At 44.6% G+C, this 26,918-nt stretch overlaps 1 protein-coding gene across 1 annotated transcript in view; it reads left to right on the top strand.

Moving 5' to 3' along the window:
* Positions 1-2,740: 2,740 nt before the first annotated feature.
* Positions 2,741-26,918, top strand: part of LOC115094726 (homeobox protein CDX-4-like) — a 48,696-nt gene continuing 24,518 nt past the window's right edge. Inside the window, exon 1 of the mRNA XM_029607983.1 lies at positions 2,741-3,215. Coding sequence (XP_029463843.1) covers positions 2,741-3,215 — 475 coding nt within the window. The remainder of the gene's footprint in view (positions 3,216-26,918) is intronic.

The raw sequence follows: 26,918 nt of genomic DNA, 5'->3' as shown, positions 1-26,918 counted from the left end.
GCTCAGTTTATGCATCTCTAGGTATCATGCCTTAATCTTCTACGATATCCATCCGGTATCTCTCTTAACAAATCCATTCTCAACATCCCTTCTTTACTGTATAAATCCCAAAGAAATGTTGGTTTTGAATCCTCCAGTCAATATGCACTCGTAACACAGCCTCGGCAAACGCCTGACCCCAACCTCTGAAATGCACCTTATGACTCCAGTATAACCATTAGACTGAACGCCATTCAATAATCTCCCAACATAAACTTGCACACTGACAAATAAGGATGCCAACGAAATCAAATAGCAAGTCTGTGAACAGCAGCACCGGGCACATGATTTAAAAGAAAAGTGACATGCTATCACTGCGGAGCAAACTGATCAATAGCTAATGGCAGCGGGGTTTGTTTGAATGAGCCCCATTTCCAGACACTCAACAATGACCACATTGCTGGGTAACAGACTCCTCCCTGGGATATGGTGCTGCAGTTACTATTACGACCTTTAAAATGAAAACTGTGATGTTACGGGCAGGCATAACAGTAAGAAGTCAGAAATACATTTTGAGTAAACACGTAAGAGAATTCCCAGAAATCTCTGAGGCAAAGGAAGGAACCAGACTCTGAAGACGTATTTTATTTCCTTTGTTTGAATTCACGTGCTAAGAACTTTCAGTCCCACCCTTAACTCCTAACCACCGTGCATGATGTAGATGCAAATGAAAATGCCTTATCTGAGGCTCCTTTTTAAGCATATCAGATTGGCACTTTCCAGGCTGTCTGTGGTCACCCATAGATCTCATGAGGAAGTACAGAGCCAGTGGTGCTCGCAAAGAATCAAAATTGCATTTCAAAGGGAGAAATGTGCCAGGAGAGGTGGGGAAGGGGGAATCAACCAGGGGGGGGGGGGGGGGAAATGGAGTACAAAGAGAAAACCTGAAATTTCTAGGGTGCCATAAGATAACATAAGCCAAAAATCGGAACGTGCTCTGCACTGCCCAATGGGAAACCTGACATTGGATTCTGTGGTTGCACGGCGCTGGCTGATTAGACCTGGGGCAGGGAACCGTGCAGAGAAGGAGAGAGTACAACACCTTTTTCTGCACTGACGCCCTAGTGGCAAGTCAAGAGGGCAGCGGGGGAGAAAGTGCATCTCGCCCTCCGGGCTACAGAAAGTCACGGTGATACTTTGCTTACACCTGTATGACTAGGGAAAAAAATCTTTTATGCAGCGCAGCGTACAGAGATAGCACTATACTGCTTGTAATTATCAGTCCTGAGGCCTTAGGAGGGTACAAAACTGCAAAGAGCTAAATTCAAATAGATATTTATTTATTTATTTATTATTAGTCACATGACCCCCCCCTTTCAAAAATGGAGTGGGTTACGCCATTGCAATGAACAGCAGGTTGGTACCTACAGACTTGCAAGGGTTAAATATAAGTTCTGTAAGGCAAAGGAAGTCGTCCTGCAGCAGGGCCTCCACGCCCATCAGCAGAGGTTCAGACCTGAGTGCGTTTATTCCGAATTGTTCTGGAGGTAGCGCAAGGTGTGAGTTACATTCAGGAACAGAAGGCACTGCCCTGTCCCCAGAAGGACTTATAATCTAAGAGGCCTGTTTACCGCAGGTTCTCTTCCAGTTTGGGTCTGCGCGGAACAATGCTTAGTAAACAGGGCCCTCGGTTTGCGCCCGGGGCAACGCAGGGCGATGCGACTTTGCCCACGGTCACGAGGGGAGCGTCAGCGGGATTCAGCCCCGGCTCTCAGCCCCTGGGCTACTCCTCCGCACGCGAACAGGGCGAGCCCTCGGGTCCTTTCCTCACTGGAGTCAGGGAAGAGCCCCAGGTGACTCTGAACGGTGTCAAAGTGCAAAGAATTCGCTCTGGGAAGGAAGGTGAACTTCAAACGGCTCGCCAGGGCCTGCACCTCCTTTTACAGCAGGACCTGCTGATAAAACAGCCTTGCTGCTCCGGGCCAAGGCAAAATAAGCTGGCTGGAAATTCAACCAGCCCTCCAAAGTCAAAGGAATTCGTTTATCACCTTTCCCCAATACCTATGCGCAGCGCCCTAAACTCTCAGACCTGCACGAGTTCTTTACAAATAAATTGGTGACCTGAAAAATCAAACCGTAATGTGGTTTGTTTTTTTTAAATATGTATCTTTTTAACTCCTCTGAGATTATTGCTCTATCCAGCAATGTTCATTTGCAGCCCAAACGTCCTCCAGATAGCTCCCTTCCCAAAAAAATGTTGCTTTACATGACTTTTCTTAATACAAGGGTTAAGTAAGTCATCCCCGTTGCTTCATCTCTACGAGAAATGTGGTTTGTTTGTTTTTTTTAGGAGAGAGGGAATTGGGGTGAGACCCATGAAAGAGCCCAGGGGGAATAAAAAGAAGGCAGGCAGGAGAAGTCACAGCGAGGTGGGGTTGTCTGGGATAACCAGCCCTTCATTTGAATGCAAATGTCACTTCAGGGCAGGCAGCTTATCCTGACGTCAGGAAGGGCTTGGTAAACCATTACCACCAGCAGCACCACCTGGAAACACAGCCCCTCATAGCGAAGTAGTGTGTGTGTGTGTGTGTGTGTGCGTGGGGCGGAGGACGCTCACGGAAAGGAGCGTTTCTATCTGACAAGGTGCAGAGTAGGGAAAAAAAGACAGAAAACAAAAACCAAAAGGTGTAACCGAGGGAGGGAGGAAGGGGGTAAGGCTCAGGATGTCTTAGAAAGACCTTGCCCGTGCCGTACAGTCATCATGTACGTGAGCTACCTGGTGGAGAAAGAAAGCAACATGTACCCGGGATCCCTGAGGTGCGCCAACAGCGGCGGCGGCCTCCCAGCGCAGAACTTCGTCCCTGCGCCGGCGTACTCGGACTACGTGGGATACCACCCCGCGCCTGGGGCGGAGAGCAACAGCCACAGCCACCACCACCACCACCACCACCACCACGGGCAATCCTCTGCGGGATGGGGACCTCACTACGGCGCGCCGAGGGAGGACTGGAGCGCGTATGAGCCGGGACCTTCCAGCGCCGTCCCTGCCCCCCTCACTGGTTTATCTCCCGGGCAGGTTTCCTACAGCTCCCCCGACTACAGCTCCTTACCCCCCGCTCCTGGATCTGGAGTAATGGCTCTTGTTGACACGGGCAGCACAGTGCAAAACCCACCCAGCTCTCAAAGGCATCATTCCTATGAATGGATGAGAAAAAATGTGCAATCCACTGCCTCAGGTAAGCAAGTTAAAAAGTTTACACAGGGGATTACCTGTTTCCTCTTTTATCGTTATTATGGCCTGCAACATACAGGAGCTTTAGAACTGGTTTAGCAATTATGCTGGATGCCAAAGTATTTTCCCAGGCTAATGCAGGTTTTCACAGGAAATGTGCTCCAGAATAGTTCCACTAACGTCCCTGCGTTGCTCAGCGCGATCCACTCAGATTTTACTTTAGGTCCCGTGGAAAGCTGGACTGCTCACGCCACTTCACCGGACAGACTGCCATAATGTCACTGGGGGAAATGTCAGGAGGGGGGGGGAGGAAAAAGCTTTGTTTTAATCATTGGTGCGGAGAGAAACATTTTGCCCACTGCTGTGGAGGGAAGAGCCGGAGGCTTCAAGGAAGAGAGCCCAATATCATGGCCCTCCTGTCAGAAAAAAACCCGATTTCTCTCATACTGTGCTCGTGGCAAAACCGATTTGAGAATGGGGGTCCTAAGCACTAAAGGCACTCGGACAAGACCCCTTTCAGGTTTTTCTGCGCAGTGGACACCGTCAGGCACTTGACGAACTTGTGCAACCTTTCGTAATAAAAAAGGAACCCAGAGGTTCTCAGCCTTGTAAATATTTTGGGGCCCCTTTATTAAAGCTTTGGCATCAGTTTCGCTCCAGCCCGTGGCCAGACCCTACCAACGAAAACATCTCCCCGTTTTTTAACAGAGGAAAACGCCGGCCCGGGTCTCCCAGAAGTGATCCCTATTGTTTAGCCCTGCAAGAGGAGGCAAGGATATAGAGGAAGCCCCCGCCGAATGCCGCAACCCCTTTAGCACAAGGCAAAACCTGTCACACTTTTTCTGAGGGCTGAAATGAGAGCGTTTCGTGCCTGCGTTTTCCTGTTCCACTTATCCTCGGTTCTAAATGAAAACCCTCCATTCAGGCATTTTGAGCTCATAATATTCCTCCGTATCTGTGAATGCGAAACAGGGCATCATAGACTCATAAATCGGATATGTTTGCCGGGTGAGTTAATTCCTGAATCCACGCACATTTTTTATCATTTCTATGACAATGTACAAGCTAGAAGTCTGGCAAAAAAAAAAAAAACCCAAGGCAAAATTTTATACATAAGGTTTGCTGTATTGAAGTCTAGAAAATGCTTTTGGAGAAGCTTTTCACACACGGAAGTTTATGTAAGGTGAACCACGTAATCCTACCTAAAGGAAAGAAATGTAAAATAAGTCGATTTTAATAAGGTTTTATCGGTGAAGCTTCTGCCGGAAGTGAATCAGATATCGTGCAAGAGGGAAAAAAAACCCGATATGCATAATTTCTGGGATGCCAACTGGAAACCAATATTAATATTTTCATAGTGCTCTAGTCTCATCCTAACCCCATGAACAAGTGATCAGGGAATACACCTGTCTGCATCTTTCACAGAAAGCAGAAAAGGAACTGCCGCGAATTCCACCAGGGATAAAATTAGTTTAAGAAAAAAAAAAAGTCCAACGCAAGTAGCCGCAGGCTACATGTTTAATAGACTAACAAACGTAAATCAAGTAATGTGAAAACCTTGCACGTTGAAAGGTTTTATTCGGCTTATCCAGGTCACAGCTCCACCCAGCTGCTGTGCTGCTTTCTCACTGACCTAACTTCCTTTGCAGTGAACCAAAGTCTGTCGAGAAATACAAATGGATACTGTACATGGAAAGGTTTGTCCTCATAAAAGAATGAGGGCCAAACATGCATTAAATGTGAGAAATGCCTTTAATTCTACTGCACCTACATTCGTAAAAAAAAGCCCACACACAACTCCCAGAGCACCGAACAGCAGTGCATCCCAGGAAAATCTGTCACTTGAGTTTTAAAAATCCTAAAAGTTGGGCAGCCAGCTTAGGAAATAAGTTCATAGAGGATTTTACGTCAAAACAATATTTGCTTTTAAAGTTTTTAAAGAAACAAAGGTGCGTTCTTTCTGTAAGCTCTGAATACAGTAAAACAAGTTTCTCGCAGGGAGATCCCCCACCCTTGCCGTTTAATATCAGGCAAACGAAAAAAATTAACGTGTGATGTCTTCCTCCCCCCTGCTTCGATTTCCTTAATCACAAATGTATTTTTGCATCAAAGACTGAACGAGCACTGTCCCTTATCATTTGTAAAGTCCTACGCGCACCTCACGTAGGTGACTCCCTTGTTTCTAACAAGTTTCTGAGAAAGTCAAAATAAAGAGAAATGCCAGAGCTGCAAACACGAGCCCTTAAGGAGTTAACGCTTACAAGGATAAAAGCATTGGAAACCAAACTGTCTTAGCATTTCACGTGTTTTTATTGTGTTCATAAGAGCAAACCTGACAATCCAAATCTTAATAAAACACAAAAAAATGTAGCTATACTGAGCCCTATTTTCAAAAAGGCTTTCTCTCCTTCTGTGACTGGGCCAAAACAACCTTCTGAAAATGGGGCAGCCTGCGTCCCAAGCACCTGTAACTGTGCGTGGATTAACTGAGAATAAATGTGTCAGCTGACACGCGTTACCTTTTTAATCTTATTAAAGGGAAAGTGCAAACAAAAATCTCTCTCTATATATAATATACCATATGTATATATATAGAGAGAGAGCACACAAACTCTGAACTGAGGAAGAAAGCTTAGCTCTCTAAAGCTAGTCATAAATGCATTAAGTTAATCCAATAAACATGTAGTGGCTACAAATTCTTTGTTGTCCTATAATCTCCAAAAATACATTCAAATGGAAAATAAATGGATTAATTAATCTGTGGATTTAGCTCATATTAAGTGCAAAATAAATCAAGAGAGAAACTCGATTGATGTCAATTGTAAATTTTGTAAGCATATGTAAAAACCCTAAACTTTCTCCCTATTCCGGAAGGATTATAATTACTGTTTACCCTACTGACAGATGCCCTTCTCATGAAACAACGCCGGCAGAAAGTCAGTCTGTCCTTACAGGTAAAACAACTGTGCAGATGTTTTCATGTGTACGGGAGGGAGGAGTGAAGAAAAGGCCGACTAGGATAAAAAAAAAACAAGGTCTAGCAATCTACATGTTGCCACAGATAAAGAGATACAGATAACAGGGAAAGAAAGAGAGAAAAAAACCCAGATAAAACGAGAAGGAAAAGAAGCACAAACAAAAAATGAAACTAATAAAAAAAAAGACAAGAAAAGGAAGAAAATACATTTTTCCACATAGAAATCCCCTTGAAATTGAGCCCTTGGGTATTGAGTTTTAACCGCAGTGAGGAAATATTAGCAGAGGTGAAAACCATACAAAACGTGAGCGCAAAATCCTACTGCTTGTCACCTTCCGATCAACTCTTACACATCAAGGAGCCACTCTCCCCTCCCATCTCCTTCCCCTGTGGCTCTCCCCTTCACTCCATCACTGCAATGCAGGTTGCGATTCACTTGTAGTTTCTGCTAATGTCATTTTTTTTTTTCCTGCTCCGACATTCTCCTTTTATTTTGACCCCGCTGAGGGGAGTATAACTCTGGAAAGCTATAGTCAGGAAATGAATTACGGTAAATCAGACCAATGAAAATATTATCGCCTTACACTATTTTTGTTGTTGTTGTTTAACGTTTTTGTGCATTCGACTGGACTAACAAAAGCAAGCATTCCACTTTATCCAGCGTATAATTTTATACGTCGATATGACCTTATGAAAGTGCACCACGGCTTACAAATGACTCTGCTGACAAAACGTGTAATAATTAAGATACAATGCTGATGGGCAGCAGGAGAGTATGGGCTTCTTCTCATGGTAATTCAGCTCTCTGTAAACTTGTTTGAGGCCTGTTTTTATCTGTCTTGGATTTCGAGGCCTATCTGTCAGAAAGAGGCAGCAGGCCCCCTTTTAACACTTCTTCCCGTGGCTTTGATATGCAGCCCGGTCCCTCTCTCTCTTCTCCCTCCTTTCTGCGGGAGTTATATGGCCGGAAAGGGTGATGATTTTCACAGCACATAAAGAGGCCTGCTCCTCGCTTTTATTGTCTCCCGAAGAAGTGCTCCTCTGAATTTTATGACCAAGGTGAATGGGGAAAGGCCTGGTTCCCTTTTTCCCCCCCTTTCCAATACAGGACGCATGGGCCAGGATTATTGAGGAACCGATATTACCCAGTTGAAGTTTAACTCTCTGTTTTTCAAAGGCCAGCAGCTGTTTTCTGGAACCACACTGCGCGGACTGCTTCTAAGCAACCATCGTTTTATTAAAACCTGAGAGTTTAGCCTCCTTAAAAAAATAAAAATATTATTAAATGGCCGAGATTCACTCTAAAACAGAAATCAATGCAAAACAAGCCCAGCTCGGAATAGAATGCTGCCAGGAATTCCTTGATAAGCTGATGCGATATTCTACCGGGGGGGGGGGGGGGGGGGCCATGCAATACGGAGCTCTCGGCCAGGCGCACTGTGTAACCCGTGCTGGGATGCGTGCTTTGGATGCGCGTCCATAGCCCCTTATACTATAAGGGGATGAGCGCACGCAAAACGCCGTGTCCAACACGCTCATCGAATGCGCAAACGCACGCGCCCGACCCGCACATTTTTACGCTCGGAAATTAACGCCTTACCCAGAGCAGGCGTTAATTTCTGAGCAGCCCCAAAATACTGCTTTTCTGTACATCTTCCGACTTAATACTGTGGCGATATAATAAGCCGGAGGAACCAAAAGGTTTAAAAAAAAAAATTTTTTTTTTTTTTTAAAGTGTGCCGGCGTTCAGGTTAGGAAAAAAAGGATGCTCTATTAACAAGCATCCGTTTTCCTAACTAGCTGACAGCCACCTTTCCTTGGCAGCGAGAACCCCCTTCATTTAAGCATTCAATCTCGGGCCCAGGCTGGACGGGACTTAGGAAAAGCGGGCGCTCAACGCCGAGTGCCCGTTTTCCCTGCTGATTTTTTTTTTCTTTTTTTTTGCATCGGCCCCTCTGCGTTAAAACCGTGCGCTGAAATCCAGTGCATGGTTTCTTAAGGCACAGATTAAATTTGTTCTTATCTCCCGATGTAGTAAGCTAATAATTATATATGCTAATGCCTGTGGAGTTAAAATATACAGGTTCGATGAGTCAGTAATTGCATTCGGTACGTTTTAACTCGGGAGGAGATAGGGGGTGAGGGAGCCGCCAGCAGAACAGCGCTGCCACTTATTCGGGATAAGTGTGGACGGATCCGGGTTTAAGTGGCCGAGGATAGCCGCTGCCATTCACCCCTACAAGTCGGTGCTTATCAGCTACCTGGCCAGCCTTGTGATAAAACTTTCAATTTTGCCTGTCCATCACCAGATAGCAAACTTGGAAACTTTACTCCACCTCTGACCCAGGGGTAAGGTTTCCGGCATCAAGATGTGCTCGTTCAGCCAGGGCACCTCTGTGCATTGGGAGGGCACACTCAATGCCCCCGTTAGCATGGGATTTCCGCGCGAGGGCGCTAAGCTGACCGCACGGTATTAAACGCTTATTCTGTGAGCGTGGAAGCTCCTTGCTGCGTGGGCAGTAAAGTTTTATGCTTGGAAAGCGAGCAGTGAAGAGCAGGTAAACCCGTGCGTTCGGCCGAGCGCATCTTCCTGAAGCAGGCGACATTACCCGAAATCCCAATTCATTTTAAATGCATTTTAGTGAGGAACACCTTTCATACTGGAAGTAAATTCTAGCTGAGCGGCGCAAGTTATTTTGATGCATGCCACCACTTTAAACTAAGCTCTCGCCCTTTTATGCAAATGGCACAGTTTAGAAACTAATGCTTATTAGACCCGCAGTGTAAACGTGTGCACATACGTTGCTTGTACTGTAATTTTATTTTTTTTTTAATAAAAATGAATTATTCCCTGTCCGCTGCTAATAGTTTGCCTACCAGCTGACAGAAGAAGGGTGACCGGGCTGGACCCATGGCTTTCTAGGGCGATGTCTCCATGTGTCGAGCTGATATAAAAGATGCAAAGAGATTGCAAGGCCATTTCTAAACTAATGCCTGCAGCATACATTATAGGGTCCGCATCATCTCCAGCCAAGTTTAGAGGGGAAAACGCAAAGACAGCAGATACCAAGTTGGGGCCCCTGACTTTTACGGAACTGGACCCCGGCCATGTCACGTGCTCAATACCACCAATTGTTTGGGGCTTCGACGGCAGGGTTTTCAATAAAGATTAGGAGTTAACGAAGTTGCCGCTGAACTAGAGTAAGCCTTATCACCCTGCACGTTTGATAGGCAAAGTTACAAGTTTATAAGGTTTGCGATATCAGAATGAAAAGTTTTAATAACTATTTAATGTTCTATGTAATTTGAATGTTTAATTGAAGCTTGTGCTTAGGGAATAGCCACTGTTAGTAATTGCATCAGTAGCATGGGATCTATCGACCCCTTGGGATCCTGCCAGGTTCTTGTGACCTGGATTGGCCACTGTTGGAAACAGGATGTTGGGCTTGATGGACCCTTGGTCTGACCCAGTATGGCATGTTCTTATGTGCTTATGTAAGGAAACTACCCCAAAATAATAGAAGTGATATAGAGGGGGTACTGGTGACTCCTTACACCTAACAGATCTCACTTATGGGTTTATTTACTAAGCTGCAGTGTTGAACCGCAGGGAAAGGTTACCCCAGGATTTACTATAACTCGAGGGAGTTGGTGATTGGGGCGAAGGTGTTCCTTGGGGTCAGCCAGAGCCATTCTGAAAATGGGGCAGGCCAGAGCGGGAACCCTAGGGGGGGGCATTACTGCCACCGCTAGACCACTAGAGATATAAAGTAAGAATTTGAGGGTGTCAGGAGAAGGGGGTCCTGGGGGGGGGGGGGAGAAGAGTTTTTGGACCAAGGGGGGGTGACTGTGACTGGGGCTACTTTCGACTTATTCATCTATTTCCATCACAGGTTGCAGCTGTGGGTGGGGGTGGGGAGAGACAACTCACTAGAAACCCCCCCCCCAGGGGTTTTTACAGGTGGGTTGAGGGAGGGGGACTGGCGGCCGCCTGGTCCCTTTGCGAACAAACCCTGGGAACACCGGATTGCATGTTGGCGCTCCGATACTCTCACCAGGGGAGGGGGGGGCAGGAAGATAGCTACACCTTTTGAGGTTTAGTGTAATTTCCATCAAATAACGTGGCTGGCCAACTTCACCAGAAGCCGCCTATTTGACTTGCATAGTAAACAGCTGATATGCATCCATCTGCATGCAAATCAGCTCATTGCACTGGGTTTGCAAACTTGCAGACAGACGGAAGGACTCCAGATTTCAATGCATTTACCTGTGCGGTAAATGACCGCCTTGCAGAGCCGAGGGGAACCACTTTATTATTTATCTTTTTAAATTAAAAAAGGCCTACTTTTTAAAAACAACGGCCCCTCTTCTGCCTGTCCATTGGGCTCCCTACACCCCCCCCCCCTTTCTTTGCAAAGCACTGCACATGGAAGAGAGATGATGAGGCTTGCTTGTCATTTAAGCATGAAACATTTTATCTATTTATTTATTTACTCATCGAGTTTTATAATACCGTCGTTCGGTTTCGCCATCACAACGGTTTACAAAGTTATGATGTTTAACCGTGTTTCCAAAACACGGTTCATATGGTTGCTAACATAGAAGATATCGTTTATGAACTTAGGGGGTAATTTTCAAAAGGAGTTACATGCGTAAATGTAGCTACTATTGTAGCAATTTTCAAAAGCCATTTACTCAAGTAAAGTGCACTTATGTGAGTAAATCCTATAGACAAGTCAATGGCATAAACTGTAGCAATTTTCAAAAACCCACTTACTCAAGTAAAGTGAATTTACCCCAGTAAACCTGGTTTTTACTCGAGTAAATGCTTTTTAAAATCAGGCCCTAGGTTTGTAGATTCATCAAAACATATTACAGAACTGAGTAATAATCACAAGTTTCTTGGGTCCATCTGTTTTTCCTAGTGTTATAGGAGGGGAGCGGAGTTTTTGAGTCAGTGGGTGAGTTGGTAGGCTTTGGTAAACATCCATGTTTTTAGCTCTTTTTTAAGTTTCTTGTGTTCTGAGATCTATTGGGAGGGTGTTCCAGAGTTTGGGGCTTCCAAGTGAAATTGCTCTCTTTTGAGTTGAGGTGAGTTGTTTGGATCAAGAAGGTGGGTCGTTTATTTGCTGATCTGAGGTTTCTGTTTATACTTTATTACCCGCATTATACTGCCCTCTGCCACTGCAGGGAAATTCTGTACACATTTGTTTCTTTAAGTTAAAACTTTACAGAGACGACCTGGAATATAAACTCTACTCAATAAAATGCAATCAACCTCGAAATAAATGATAAGTTTCCAAAGTCCTGATCTGTTTTGCGTTAAACTAAATAACCTTCGGATTTTGTTTCTAAGGGACATCTTACATGTCAGGGCTGTTCAAATCTACAAAATTTAGAGAATTCTTTTCACCTAAAGGAACAACTGTATTAAAAAAAAAAAAAGAAAGAAAAGTCTTCCTTCAAGTACAGAGCATCTTGTCCTTTTGTAACTTCTCCTGAGATGAAAGGAAGCCCGACATTTGTTTAGGCTTGTAAATTCCTAACCAAACTGGCTGGTGTCCCTGGACCTGAAAGGGCTGCGGAGGATAAGATCTTCCTTGTACTTCTTTTGTGCCAGTAGCTGCTTCTTCGGCCTTAACACCTCAAGAAAGTTTAGGGAACTGCTCTGGAGAAGCTTTTGTCCTTCAGTTTGTCCCCGAAATTCAGATCAAAAACAACCTGGGAAGATCAGAGGGGCCTTCACGGAGTGGGGAGGAACAAAAAAAACAACAAAAAACAATCAAAACTCCTCTTTACGGACTAGAAAGTGCTTTACAGAAGAGTGAATGGGCAATGGGTCTGGGAAGACAGGGCTGGAATGGAGGACGAACGAGTTAGTGATCCCCCTGCTATGGGCAAGCGCTGTGTGCAACGCCATCCTCATAATTCAGCCTAGCGGAGCACGAGTGCCCTGCTGGCAACAATTAACAGCAGCAGCGCTATCCAGGCTCCCCTCGTGCGGCCCAAGGTCTCAGTCAAGGTAATGTGCAAACGTGGTCCCACTGATGCACATTTATAGTTTGAATATTCAGCAGTGGTCGAACAGAGAATTTGTTTAATATAATTAAGCAGGAGTTTCCTCTGGAACAGCTTTCTGGATCACCTGGGATTTTATCTTGGCAAACGTGATGGGACTCAGTGTCACTGGAGTATTACTGGAGTATTGCCCTTGGAGAAACTGGGGGGGGGGGGGGGGGGGGGGGAAAGGGGAGGGGGCGTGGCCTGTACTTAGGGTTCTGATGATGTCCTATGCTGTTAGGTGGCACCGTAAAAGTGCCCTGTTTACATCATGGATGTCTGAGAGGATCCCTCACTGTCTTGCAAGCTGACCTGCCTCAGTTCCAATCCATAGGACGCCACCAGAAAATACATCAGGACGGCCATTACCTGTGAAAATGTCCAGCACTGATGAAGCTGGGAGGGTTACTGATATTTCTGACTAATTTAAAAAGTTTGGATTCTGAGAAAGAGAAGGACTGATGCAGAAAGTTGTTCTGACACTCCAGTTAAGTTTAATTTAAAACACTAAGGGTCGATTTTTAAAAGATCTGCGCGTGCGTCCGCGTGCGCACGGTTCCCGGCGCGCGCACGTGGACGCGATAGCTTTATAAAACGCATGCATCGGGAACCGCGCGCACACGGACGCACGCGCAGATCTTTTAAAAATCGAGCCTCAACGTTTTCAATTAAATTTAACTGGAGTGTCAGAATAACTTTCTGCGCACCGAGTTTTAACACTCGCACACGCATGTGTGGGCGGCCTGCGACTCGCGTGTGCGGGGCAGGAGGGGAAAAATTTCAAAAGTACTTGCGGCGACATGATCAGGCCTTGGCAAGTTCCCTCCCAGTCCATTCCAATCAAGGAGCAGACTGGGAGGAAACTTCCCTATCCCTAACCCTATCCTTCCTCCCTCTTCCCCTCTCCTCCCCGACTCCTAAACCCACCCTGGCTTTCCCCATTTTTTTATTATTTTAACACTTACTGCTCCTCCCGAGCTGAAGATCACTCAAAATCCTGCAGCCCGTTTCTTGACTGGCACATCAACTCGTGAGCACACTGCCCCGGTATTACAGCCACTTCACTGGTTACCAATCACATTGCCAAGTCAAAATAAACTTGCCTCAATTACTCGTTCCCTCATTAATAACAATATACAATCCCCATGGAGAAACACCATCCTGAAAATACATTCCCCGGCGGGATCACTCCCTTCAACTAATCAGAATCTCTTGGGTATTCTCTCCTCTAATAGCCACTGCTATTAATTGCATCAGTGGCATGGGATCTTCTTAGTGTTTGGGTAATTGCCAGGTTCTTGTGGCCTGGTTTGGCCTCTGTTGGATGCTGGGCTTGATGGACCCTTGGTCTGACCCAGCTTGGCAATTTCTTATGTTCTTATGTTCTTAATTGGCGCGCCTTGATGAAACGAGGGAAAGAGCATTGTCAATAGCAGGTCCAATTTTCTGGAATTCACTCTCAAACGAATTGGGAAGCGTAAAAGACCCGAGGTTCTTTAAAAAGGCATTAAAAACCTTTTTATTTAAACTTGCTTTCATTGATTAATTTTATGTTTAATGTTTTTTTTTTCTGATTTTTTTTGATTATGTGTCGATTTTTATAAGGATTGTATGTCAAATCCCAATGTTCTCTTTTTAAAAATTGTGAATGTTATACTGTAACCCGCCCTGAATGTCGGACGGGCGGGCTAAAAATATTTTATATAAATAAATAAACAAGTATCTTCCACGCGCCAGCAGCCAGCTAACGGCGCATGCTGCTCTGGGACGGTGCCTAACGGCCCCTGGCACTTCTGTGCGTAAAGGGGGTCACGCGTGCGGCCGGGCCTGTTCTAAAATGCGAGAGGCACACGCAAGGCCCGGCCGCGCGCGTGACCCCCATTTTTTACATGCGCAGGCCTTTTAAAATCGGGCCTTTAATGACTTGCCTATCTAGTATCCTAAGGTGGAAATTTTAAAAAGGATTTACAAGCAAGACTGGAAGATTGGGCATCCAAATGGCAGATGAAATTTAATGTGGACAAGTGCAAGGTGTTGTATATAGGTAAAAATAACCCTTGCTGTAGTTACACGATGTTAGGTTCCATATTAGGAGCTACCACCCAGGAAAGAGATCTAGGCATCATAGTGGATAATACTTTAAAATCGTCGGCTCAGTGTGCTGCAGCAGTCAAAAAAGCAAATAGAATGTTAGGAATTATTAGGAAGGGAATGGTTAATATTTATTTATTTAAAAACTTTTATATACCGAAGTTCATAGCAATATCACATCGGTTTACAGACAACAAGGGTAAATAATCAGATGAACCAAATGAGAAGAATAAAGTTACATTAAACAGGGCATAAGCGAACTTGGGCGGTAGGAGAAGAGATAGAAGAGTGTTACAGAACCTGAGAGCGAGGTTTTTTCAACAAAATATCAACAGAGAGGCACAAAATAACTATAGTACATAATAGAACGGAAAATGTCATAATGCCTCTGTATCGCTCCATGGTGAGACCGCACCTTGAATACTGTGTACAATTCTGGTCACCACATCTCAAAAAAGATATAATTGCGATGGAGAAGGTACAGAGAAGGGCAACCAAAATGACCCAGCATGGCAATTTCTAAATTTCTTAAGTGTAAAACTGGATTTTACATGTGTAAATGCACTTTACCTGTGAAAGAGGACTTTTGAAAATTGCTATAATATATGTAATTAAATTGTCCATACGACATTCACATGTAACTGCTCTTTTAGTATGTAAATGGCTTTTGAAAATTGTTACAATAGTATAGTTAGAATTTTTTAGCTCAGGTGAGTTTTTAGTTACAGGCACTTGGACTACTTTTCTTGTTATTGGAACCTCACTGTTGGGATGCCCTAATTCTAATGCATCATTAGTATCCTTTGAAGGTACCTCTCTCTGAACCATGCGCTGCTGAGCGACTGTCGGCTTTCCCCTTTGTTCTAGTTTAAAAGCTGCTCTATCTCCTTTTTAAAGGTTAGCGCCAGCAGTCTGGTTCCACCCTGGTTAAGGTGGAGCCCATCCCTTCGGAAGAGACTCCCCCTTCCCCAAAAGGTTCCCCAGTTCCTTACAAAACTGAATCCCTCTTCCTTGCACCATCGTCTCATTCACGCATTGAGACTCCGGAGCTCTGCCTGCCTCTGGTGACTTGCACGTGGAACAGGGAGCATTTCAGAGAATGCTACCCTGGAGGTTCTGGATTTAAGCTTTCTACCTAAGAGCCTAAATTTAGCTTCCAGAACCTCCCTCCCACATTTTCCTATGTCATTGGTGCCCACATGTACCTCGACTGCAAGTTCCTCCCCAGCACTGTCTAAATTCCTATCTAGGTGACGCGTGAGGTCCGCCACCTTCGCACCAGGTAGACATGTTACCAGGCGATCCTCACGCCCACCCGCCACCCAGCTATCTACATTCCTAATAATCGAATCACCAACTATGACGGCCAACCTAACCCTTCCCTCCTGGGCAGTAGGCCTTGGGGAGATATCCTCAGTGCGAAAGGACAGTGCACCACCTGGAGAGCAGGTCCTTACTACAGGATCCTTTCCTGCTGCACCTGGTTGGTGCTCTCCCTTCATGAGACCTTCTTCCTCCAAGGCAGCACCAGGGCTGCCAGTCTGAAGTTGGGACTTGGCTACGATGTCCCTGAAGGTCTCATCTATTTACCTCTCTGTCTGCCTCAGCTCCTCCAGGTCTGCCACTCTAGCCTCCAGAGATCGGACTCGTTCTCTGAGAGCCAGGAGCTCTTTGCATCGCATGCACATGTACAACTTCTCACCGGTGGGTAAAAAATCATACATGTGACACTCGATGCAAAAGACTGGGAAGCCCCCCTCTTGCTGCTGGGCTGCTGCCTTCATCTCAATTTTGATCAGTTCCTAGTTAAGGTTTAGGTTGCTATGTGTCTAATGTCCTTTAAATGTATTAATGAATTCACTATACGTCTGGTAGTGGCCTACAGGGGAATGATCAAACTCTCAGTAAGGTGTGGGGAATTTGTGAAGTGAAGTTAAAAGCTGATTTGTTTTTTTTTCTTTTTTTTTAGTGTGAAAGTGGCACCTGCCTATAAATTAAAGGTTGAGCTACTTGGATTTATTACCCATCTTTTTTTCAACCAAAGTGGTTTGCAGTACCTTAGAATAGCAGCATATGATTAAAGATTATCCACAGCTTTAGAAATAGAAACTGTATAACAAATTAAAGTAGTACGGTAGCAAAATCACATTACTCAGTCAGAACAAGTCTTTCATAGTGAATATAATGTGGAAATATCAGAACTACAGTATGAGCAAAAAATGGATAAACCTTACAAATTTCAGACTATAGCTGCCATTAAGACCTTCCATGCAGTAGTTGGCTATGATGGAAATCAATGTAAAACCATGCGATATCAAGGGAAGGTAGTCGGAGTGTTCACGTAACCTTATGTGTATGCTAACTAAGGATATGTGGGGAATGTAGGTGATCCCCTTTAAATAACAATGGGAAAAGGATTCTCTAGAAGGAATGTGTCTGGTTCCAGATAAGCTGGTGTTCAAAAGTTTAGGCAGGGAGATCCAGGGTAACCAGCAGGAGGCAGGGGTGCCCAGAGAGCTTTCCCTCACAGAGAGGGCTCAGCAGAGGCTTTCCCCTTAAGGAGAAAGGCCTGAGGTTAGAGAGGAGTTTTTCCCCTTCAAGAGAAAACTACTAGGAGACCAGGATTTGATCCTAAGGAAGGAAGAAGTGAGTTGCATCACCACAGTTTGTGGATGGTCCCAGAGTTTTGCAGTCCAGAAGGGCTAAAGCTTGGGGAGTTGGGGATGTCTTGCTGCTGCCCTAAGGGGTATAATGAAGTCTGGGAAGGGTTCAGCATTGCCCTAAGCATGAGAAAAGAGTTATAAAAACCGCTGAGAGATCTGTGATGATGAGATTTGTTTGAAGAGAATTCCAAAGGGACAGCAGGTTTCCTTATCATAAAAAGTGTTTTCCATACACAGCAGGATGAATTAGTCATGGCATGTGGGTGATGTCATCCAACAGCACAAAACAGATCCTTCTTCTATGCTCATACAGCTTTTTTCGTACTGAGCATGTGCAGGAATTCCTGCACAGATGTTGCCTCATAAGCCCCCTCAGTCAATTTTAGAACTAGCTAAGTAGTCGACTCTCCAGGTAGGCAGTCAGTAGCATGGCTAATTCATCCTGCTGTCTATGGAGAAGTCCCAGGGCTGCGCACCGACATGCGCAATGGCCCGTTGGTGACATCGAGGCAGACCAGGCTTGAAAACCCGACCCCCCCCCTCCCGACTTTGCAATGGAGGGCACGCCGGAGGGGAGGGGGGAAGAACGACGCACGATGCACGCTCGACCCCTAACCCCCTCTGTGCGCGATTGCGTGGTGACGTCATCAGCCGGGGACGGGTGCGCGGTGATGACGTCGCCAGCGCGATTTAAATGGCTGGCACACGCTTGCCGGCCCTTTTCCCCTTACCGGCCGGCGCAATTCCCACCCACCCTACCCAAGGCGAGGTTAACGCCTCTGCTTGTTAGCATCGACGAAGTTAAATGTATCTTGTGTATCTTGTTCTTTTAATTGAACTCTTATGTTTATACGGCACAGTTAGTAAAGTTATGTTAGTTAGAGTTATGTTAATAATGTACATCGATTACACCGTCACAGCTATTTATGTGGGTGAATGAGCCGGTAGAGCGACCTTGGAAATCACGGCGGGGTGCTGGGCATAAGGGGCTGCCTTGCTAGGAAACAAGGCTGGCAGCCTGGGGGTTAGTGCTGGGAGTGTATTTGGCTTGCACCAGGGTTGATTAATCTGTTGTTAATAACAATAAAAATTCAACCTTCTTCATCCACTTAATTTTGTATGTGTAATAATTTCTTTAAGTCAGGATGATATCGGGTGGGAGGGGGATAGCCCGAGGCATTGGTGCCGGGTCTCAGCATCACTGTTTACAGAAAGCAAACTTGCCTTCTCTGTCAACAAGCAGGTCTGAATTAGCAATGACATGTGAGGAGTCCCAAGCTGAGGACTGTAGCAGAGCATTTACTGAATAAGCTACCTGGAACCCCACCATGAAGAGTAGCAAAACTGCGTGTCCGAATTTAGTGTCACTCTTTGAAAGAGTATCAAGACATATTGGGATGTAAAGGTGGACACTGACAACCAAGTTGCAGCTTTGCAGATGTCTTCAAGAGGTACATTAAAAACATAAGACATGGCATACTGGGTCAGACCAAAGGTCCAACAACTCCAGCATCCTGAGTCCAAGAGTGGACAATCCAAGTCGCAAGTACCTGGCAAGTACCCAAACAATAAATAGATCCCAAGCTACTAATACTGGTAACAAGCAGTGATTATTCCCTATTGATTAATAGCAGTTTATGGACTTCTCCTCCAGGAACTTATTCAAACCTTTTCTAAACCCAGCTACCCTTCCTAATAATTCCCAACATTCTATTTGCTTTTTTGACTGCTGCAGCACACTGAGCCGACGATTTCAATGTGTTATCCACTATGATGCCTAGATCTATTTCCTGGGGGGATTTGGAAGTCCTATTCTTTAACTGGGTGAACAGGGAACTTACTGGGAAAACTGGCAATGGCATCGGCGTGTGTGTCTTTTAAATTTTCCCACACTTACGTGGCAGAAGTGGCATTTACTTGCACAGGTGCTCGCCCACTTAAAACTGCACCGCTAGTGCACAGTCAGGCTATTTTATAGCGTGCGAGCATACACATGCATAGGTTATAAAGTGGCCAAGTCCCTGGGTGCAGGCTGACAAATACGCGCAGTTCTGCACCCGCGCGCCTCTATGACAATTAATATACCCTGGGTGGGTGTGGAATGCCAATCTAATGTGGAAGAACTGTATATAAGGAGAGTGATGAAATAAAGCCTGGAGCTCACTGACTTTTCTGGCTGACATGGTTGCAACAATGAATTATCCTTTCCACTCTAGTGATTCAAACGGTGACTTCACAAGCTGTGAGAATCACATTCAGGTCTCATGTTTGAGAACCAGAGGTTTTGTATGCCATAAGCCTTTTATGAACTTGAATACCAATGAATGAATGGGAACTGGCCTAACCTCAATATGAATATGGTATGCCACTACAGTACTGACGAGGTACTGAGACCTGAGGAGGAAAAACAGACAGGCCGATACAGTAAAGTACGGCCGAGATTACCCCATTTCTAACCCGCTAGGTACCCGCAATTTGGCCGCGTAACTCCAACCCGCGATTCACTATCCCTTTTAACCCATCCTTACCGCTTCTTTAAATCAACGGGTAATCCTTTCCGCCCGCGGCATGTAAATGATATGTAAACGCTCCGATTAGCTATTCCCTCCCATTCAGTAACGTGCGCCCCGACTATCGCCTTTTTAACCTGCAGTTTAGCCGCGTCTTTAACCTGCTAAATTATCGCCTACCCTTACCCCTGCGTTAGAGGCAGGGGTAAGGGTAGGCGGCAAACTTTCCCCCAGCCCCCGCTCACCTGCCCTGGCCGCGTCCATGGGTGCTGGTCTCCCGTATAGGCCCACGCTGACAGGGACAGGGACATTGACTCACAAATGTCCCTTCACTTTCTCTTTCAGCATTCCTTCTCCCGCTTCAGCAGCCCAGGGCAGATCGGGCGCTCTCCGCGAGGCGGCTTCCAGCAGCCCCCGCCGGTGAAGATGCATGAACGCATCCCCTTGCGCACGCTGTCCTCCAATTTTATAACATGCGGCGCTTGTGCGCACGTTGTAAAATCATGTGTCCATGTGTGCGCGCCGGGTAGCGCGCGCAGGTCTTAAAATCTATCCCAATCAGTGAGCATTTAACATCCAGGTTGAAGCATAGAGGGGGAAGGTTCAGATGATATAGACAGCCCTCTTCTTGAGTAACAAAGATGGATTGGCCCCGAGAGGGATCGGAGGGCTGATGGCAGTTGTACCAAGTGCATGAACCATACTTTTCTGGGCCATGCTGGTGCTATAAATTTCAGATGGGATCGATCTTTGAGCATTCTGTATACCATCCTAGCTATCAGCAGAATCAGTAGAAAAATGTACATGAAATCTGCATTCTAGTTAAGCAGAAAAGTGTCCTCAGCAGATATGAGTTTGCTGGGAAGCCTGGAGCAAAATCTTTCCACTTTTCTGTTTTCTTCTGATGCAAAGAGGTCTATTGGCTGTTGAATGTTGCAGGGACCATTCATGTAGGTGAAATATCCTGCTGAGATGGTCCGCAAATGGTGATTCCCGGAAGATAGGTTGCTTGCAGAATAGCTTGATGATTGCACTCCCATTCTGATATATTTATTGCCTATTAGCAGAGAACCCATGGCACTGTGCCTTCTTGTTTGATGACACAGAACTTGAATAATTAATTGTTTGTCTGAATAAGAATTCTCTTCCCTTTGAGGACATGCATAAAAGTCGCTAAGGTGTGCCTGATCACTCACAGTTCTAGAAGGTTGATCTGAAACTGCCTTTTTGCTAATGACAACATCCCTTGGGTTCGGAAGGGACCCATGTAGGCTTCCCATCCCTCGATGAAGACATCTGGTGAGGAGTAGATGGAGTGGTGTTCCCTCCTGTAAGGTGTAGGGGTCTAGCCACTTATGAAGTTCTTGTTTCATTTCCTGTGAGATATTCACCAAAGTAGTCAATGGTTTCATTCAACTGGTTCCAATGGATGCAGAGGCCCCACTTGAAGGAGTCGCATGTAGAAGTGGGTTAGTGATACTACATGAACAGCTGCTGCCATGTGGCTCAGAACAACTAGCACTTACCTGGCTGTTGTTTATGTTCAGCAAACAATAAACAAGGAATCCCAACATATTCGCTCAATCTGTCAGAAGAAATGCATTCTCTTGTAAAATCTATTCATGTCTCAATTAATTTGATTGAGATGGAACTAGAGTCGATTTTTTGAAATTCACTAGGAATCCTAGTAATTGTAGGAGTTGAAGTGACTTCTGTAGGGAAGTCAGTACTCCTTCCTGTGAAGTTGTTTCATCCAGTTAAGGAAAGACATAGATGCCCTGACAAAGGAGGTGTGCAGCTACTACAGCTAGGCATTTGGTAAAGACTCTTGGAGCTACTGACAGACCAAAGGGAGCACTAGATACTGGTAGTGAGAGAATTCCACCACAAAGCTTAGATATTGCCATTGGGAGGGATAGATGGGTATGTAAACATAAGCATCTTTCAGATCCAGGGCACACATCCACTCCTCCGCCTGGATGAAAGTAGAACCATGTGGAGGGAGTTGATTTTGAATTTCACCTGAAACACATTCTTGTTCACATTCTTCTTAAATCTAGGGTGGGTCTCAATCCTCTGGATTTCTTGGGGATAAGAAAATAGTGGGAATAGAATTCCCTGGCCATGTTGATCGGGCGGGACAGGTCCTATCACCCACTGTGTGAGCAGCCACTCCACCTCCAGGTAGAGTTGAATTTAGTGAGCTAGATTGAAGGCTGAGCAATGAAAAAGTGTAGGAAGTCGAGAGAAACACAAATGGTAACCAGACTCTATAATCTTGGGAACCTAGCAATCACTGGTGATTTTGCACCATTCCTCCGGATAGAGGTGAATTCTTGCCCTACTGGAGAGCATGAGTTCTGGGCTTGGAAGCTAGTTAAAAACCTGGTCAAGATATGGACTTGTTGCATCACTTTTTGTTGGCGCCTTTCAAGCTCTCGGCTTTTGAGACGGAAACTGTTGTTGCCTTGAAAGCAGAGACAGAGCTCTGTACTGCTGGAATTGCCAGAAGGGGCATATCTGGAAGTAAGACCGCTTCTAAGAAAAATAGGGCCATCTCAAAGTGGACTGTTGCTTTGAGCCTATTGAGAGCGACTGGACTGCCACATGTTGCTCCTTTATTTGAGCAACTGTTTCACCAAATTTGTCTTTGAAGAACTGATTTCCCAGGCAAGGGATGTTTGCTCTTCAGACCACTGCTAAAATGATAAGGGGAATGGAACAACTCCCCTATGAGGAAAGACTCCCCTATGAGGAAAGACTAAAGAGGTTAGGACTTTTCAGCTTGGAGAAGAGACGACTGAGGGGGGATATGATAGAGGTGTTTAAAATCATGAGAGGTCTAGAACGGGTAGATGTGAATCGGTTATTTACTCTTTCGGATAGTAGAAAGACTAGGGGGCACTCCATGAAGTTAGCATGGGGCACATTTAAAACTAATCGGAGAAAGTTCTTTTTTACTCAACGCACAATTAAACTCTGGAATTTGTTGCCAGCGAATGTGGTTAGTGCAGTTAGTATAGCTGTGTTTAAAAAAGGATTGGATAAGTTCTTGGAGGAGAAGTCCATTACCTGCTATTAAGTTCACTTAGAGAATAGCCACTGCCATTAGCAATGGTTACATGGAATGGACTTAGTTTTTGGGTACTTGCCAGGTTCTTATGGCCTGGATTGGCCACTATTGGAAACAGGATGCTGGGCTTGATGGACCCTTGGTCTGACCCAGTATGGCATTTTCTTATATTAATTGATTTCCGGACAGTTCTTCAGACCTTAGATAGTAATTTTCTTTTTTTAACTTTCTGTTTAATAGAATTTTTAAATCATGCAAAAACCAAGTCTTTGCACAGTAAAAGCAATAAAGACAAGAAAAGAGATAATTATACAATTTATAAATTAATATATAAATCTTTCTCTCCCTAAATGATTAATAACAAAGAAGGGGGGATTCAGAAACCGAGGAGAAATGAACAAATCTATATTATTTATTTATTTATTTATTTAATTCTTTTTTATATACCGATGCTCAAGACCAGGTCTTATCGTACCGGTTTATAATAAACTAAGGGGGGGGGGGGGAAACCAGTTAACACAGAGAGCGAAAGTTACATTACAACAGGGAATGTGGAATAAGGATGTTAGAAAAAAGGGATAGATTAACAATTTCTAACTGGAGAGCGGTGCATGTAAGCAGAGAACAATTGCTTACATGGTAAAATTATATACAGTTTAAACAGAGGAGTCAATTGGGCATGTTATATAAGAGCGTACTTAGCAGAAAACAGTTCCTTTGTGGGGTGGAAAGAGGATATTAATACAGACTGTGTGGATATTAATCACCCCTAATAACAATAATCTAATATACTCCTAAAATGACTATGGGTTGACAGCAGAATTTGTCATCTTAGTGCTTAAAAAAGCCCTTAACTGGTCAGGATAAAAAAAAAAAAAGTGTTCACACCCAGTTTAATATTTTGAAGACTATCTTAGAAGAAATGTTGCACCTAGAGCTATTACCTCAGACCTTAATAACAAAAAGCCATTATGTCGGTCTTGCGTTATCTTGGCTAAGTCAGGATAAATTCTGACAAAACCCTCAAAAAGGAAACATTGAAATTAAAAAAATAAAACTTCATTACCAATTCAACATCTTGCACATGCAAAAAGAAACCAACATTGTAGACCTTTCAGTCCCTTCAACATTGGAATTCTCCAAATAAGTGGATACATTTGTGAATCAGCAATAGGTTGAGAATGAGCTGCTTGATTAGAAATTGGCTTGAAAGAAAGAAACATAACTTTATCAAAAGAGGAAATCTTCGCCACTGGGATCTTCAGGATTTCAAGGAAATAGTGTCTATATGTTAGCCGAGGCAATTCAGCCAATACTTTGGGGAAATTTAAAAATCTCAGATTTAAACGCTTGGCTTGATTTTCCAAACTTTCTATCTTCGTGGAGCGATTAAAGCGCTCCCAAAAGGTTGTGGCATTCACAGTCTTAATGTCCTTAACCTCTCTCTCCAAAGACTGAAAAGTGCCTGAATACTCTTGCAGGATGTTTTGATGATATTGGGCAACTTTATCCAACTTCTGGGAGACAATCTCAATCCGTGAGGAATGAGCACTGAAGGACTGAGACAAGCCCACGATCAAATCCCAAAGGGAATCTAGGGCGACCACTGCCAGTTTAACAATTGAAGGGGGATACGCAAGAAGCTCGCCATCTACAACAGGACCAGCCTCTGGCAGACTCAAATCCAACAAAACCTCCGTGGTTGAAGCACCATATACGGCAGTACTGTCCTCCACACCGGGGAGTTGAAACCGCCATTGTGGAGAAGAGTTCAACTCCTCTCCAAGATTAATGCTGACAACACCCTCCAGGATGGAAGCAACGATGAAGTAATCAGAGCACGCCCCCGCTGTGTCGGCGCTCGTCTGGGCTAATTCAAATAGCAGGGGCCACGTATCAGGCAGGCTGAGAGTAATTTCCCCAGGCAAAAACAGAGCTCCTCGCTCTGTCTCCCCAACGGGGCTCGAAGCCCGCAATTCAGGGGTAATAATGGTGTATTCAGTCTGCTGGTTCCGGGGAGCGAGGATTTGGAAGGGTAAACCCTCACTCTCCCCTTCCTTTTGTGAAGCATTCTAAAGCACAAAACATAGCCAAGAAACAGGTAAGCGGAGAGCAGCTGAATACATGAACACTCTTGCCACCATCTTGGTTCTGCCCCTCAGTCCTTAGACGGTAATTTTAAAATGAGTGTACATGCGCCCTTAAAGACGTATATCAGCGTGCAAGCAAAGATATGCTGGAATTTTTAATCGTGTGTGCAGATGCACACATAAGGCCAAATTTTAAAAGGCCCACGTGCATAAAAATCAGGGGTTACGCGCGCATTTTAAAACGGGTCCAGCCAAGCGCGAGTAACCCCTGATATGCGCACAAGTGCCGGGCCTGCTGAAAGGATCGGGCTGGGGGGGGGGGGTCTGGGCAGGCCGGGAAAGTGCCATTAATTGCCTTCTCGGGAAAGGAGTTTACTTCTGCTCCAAAGGAGCAGTAAGTATCAAAACAAAAAAAAATGGGGATAGGTTGAGTTAGTCTAGGGGTCAGGGAGGAGAGGGGGAAGAGGGAGGAAGGATAAGGTTAGGGTTACGTTAATTCCTTCCCAGTCCGCTCCTTTATTGAGACGGACTGGGAGGGAACTGGGGAAGCCCTACTAGCATAGTCACGCGTATTATTCTAAAATTCCCCCCTGCACACGGAACAGGGCACCCGCCCGCACATGCGCGCACAGACATGAAAAACGGACATGAAAACCCGGCACACATGCGCGTGGGAAACATATTTTATAACGTGTGCATGCTGACGCGCACATGTTATAAAATTGGCAAGTCCATATGCGTGAGCTGGTAACCACGCACACACATGGACACGTGTGCGCGTCTTTTAAAATCAACCTGTTATGTTTTAAAATACACCAACTGCACGTAAGTATGCTCCTAATTTTAAGAGGTTACTCAATCACAGCTAGCGCTTGTCTTCCACAGGACTTTGTTGGCTTTTATGCACAAATATATGCAGATTTTAAAAGCCACTTTGCCAATTTTCCAATTAGTCCTCCAGTTTGTCCAGTTAATATTGAGGTCTTTCAGACCCCTCTGGTTCTTCATACTGCACGCCGTCCAGTTGACCTGGACCCTCACCTTACATATAAGCCCTAAAACTCGAGATCTACAGACTTACTCATCAGGAGCAGCGGTAAAGTTATGCAGATATCTCGCGTATGTGAGCTGCAGTTTTCGGTTTTAAAATATGGAGTCATACGCATAAGGTTTGGCCCCACTCTGGAATGCCCATGCCCTGCCACTTTTCCAACCTCTTATTCCTCTGGAGAGCATAATTTGTGTTTTCTTTAAATCTGCATTGCTTGTGCAAAGCCCATGTATGAGCATATGTGAGCATTTTAGCACGAGCAATACTTTTAAAATCAACCAGTTACTGTTTTTGGTAATTTATTGTATTTCATTATTTATTTATTTATTTATTTGACAGTTTTTCTATACCGACATTAAAGTACACATCATATCAGTTTACATTATAACAAAAGGTGAAAAGTACAAATAACAGGGGAAGGGGAAGTGGAGAACTATGAGAAACTGCGGGTCGGAGGGGGGACCCCAACAAATTAGAGAAGGAGTGAAACGATAGGAACGGTAACATATGGTTAAATATGGTTCAAGTGTACAAAATATACAAGAAGTGCACGGGTACAGAAAATAAATGTACAAAATGTATAAGGTTAAATGTATATGGTTAAATAAGTACAAAATGTATATGGTTAAATAAGGTGCAAGAGTACAAAATATACAGGAGGTACATGAGTACAGAGTATAAAAATATTCCGGGGTCCGGTGTGTAGAGAAAACAATTATAGAATATGCATGGGTTATGAAGATTACAGGGGGGTAATGAGAATAGCTGAAGTGTCGAGGATGTTAATCAGGGAAGGCTTGATGAAAGAGCCACGTTTTTAGCTGTTTTCTAAATTTGAAAGGGCAGGGTTCCATGCGAAGATTGGACGGTAGGTCATTCCAGAGCGTGGGGCCGGCAATTGAGAAGGCGCGATTTCTTGTGGCTGAGAGGCGGGCTTTCTTAAGAGGGGGAACTAGTAGGGTACATTTATTTATTTATTTATTTATTTAGCATTTTTATATACCGACTTTCCAATAACAGAATTATTGATCAACTCGGTTTACATTATAACAGAACAATCACATTGACAAGTAAATGTCTTACAATGAACAGGTAGATATAACTTGGATAGGTATATATGGGGTTAACCAGTACAAGATACATTGCCTAATGTAGGCGTAAGTAAAGATACAGTGCCTAATGTAGCTTAAAT

This window comes from Rhinatrema bivittatum, chromosome 6, assembly GCF_901001135.1.
Source record: "Rhinatrema bivittatum chromosome 6, aRhiBiv1.1, whole genome shotgun sequence".
Taxonomy (NCBI): domain Eukaryota; kingdom Metazoa; phylum Chordata; class Amphibia; order Gymnophiona; family Rhinatrematidae; genus Rhinatrema; species Rhinatrema bivittatum.
Note: the sequence above shows the minus strand (reverse complement) of the source record. Positions and strands in the feature narration are given on the sequence as shown.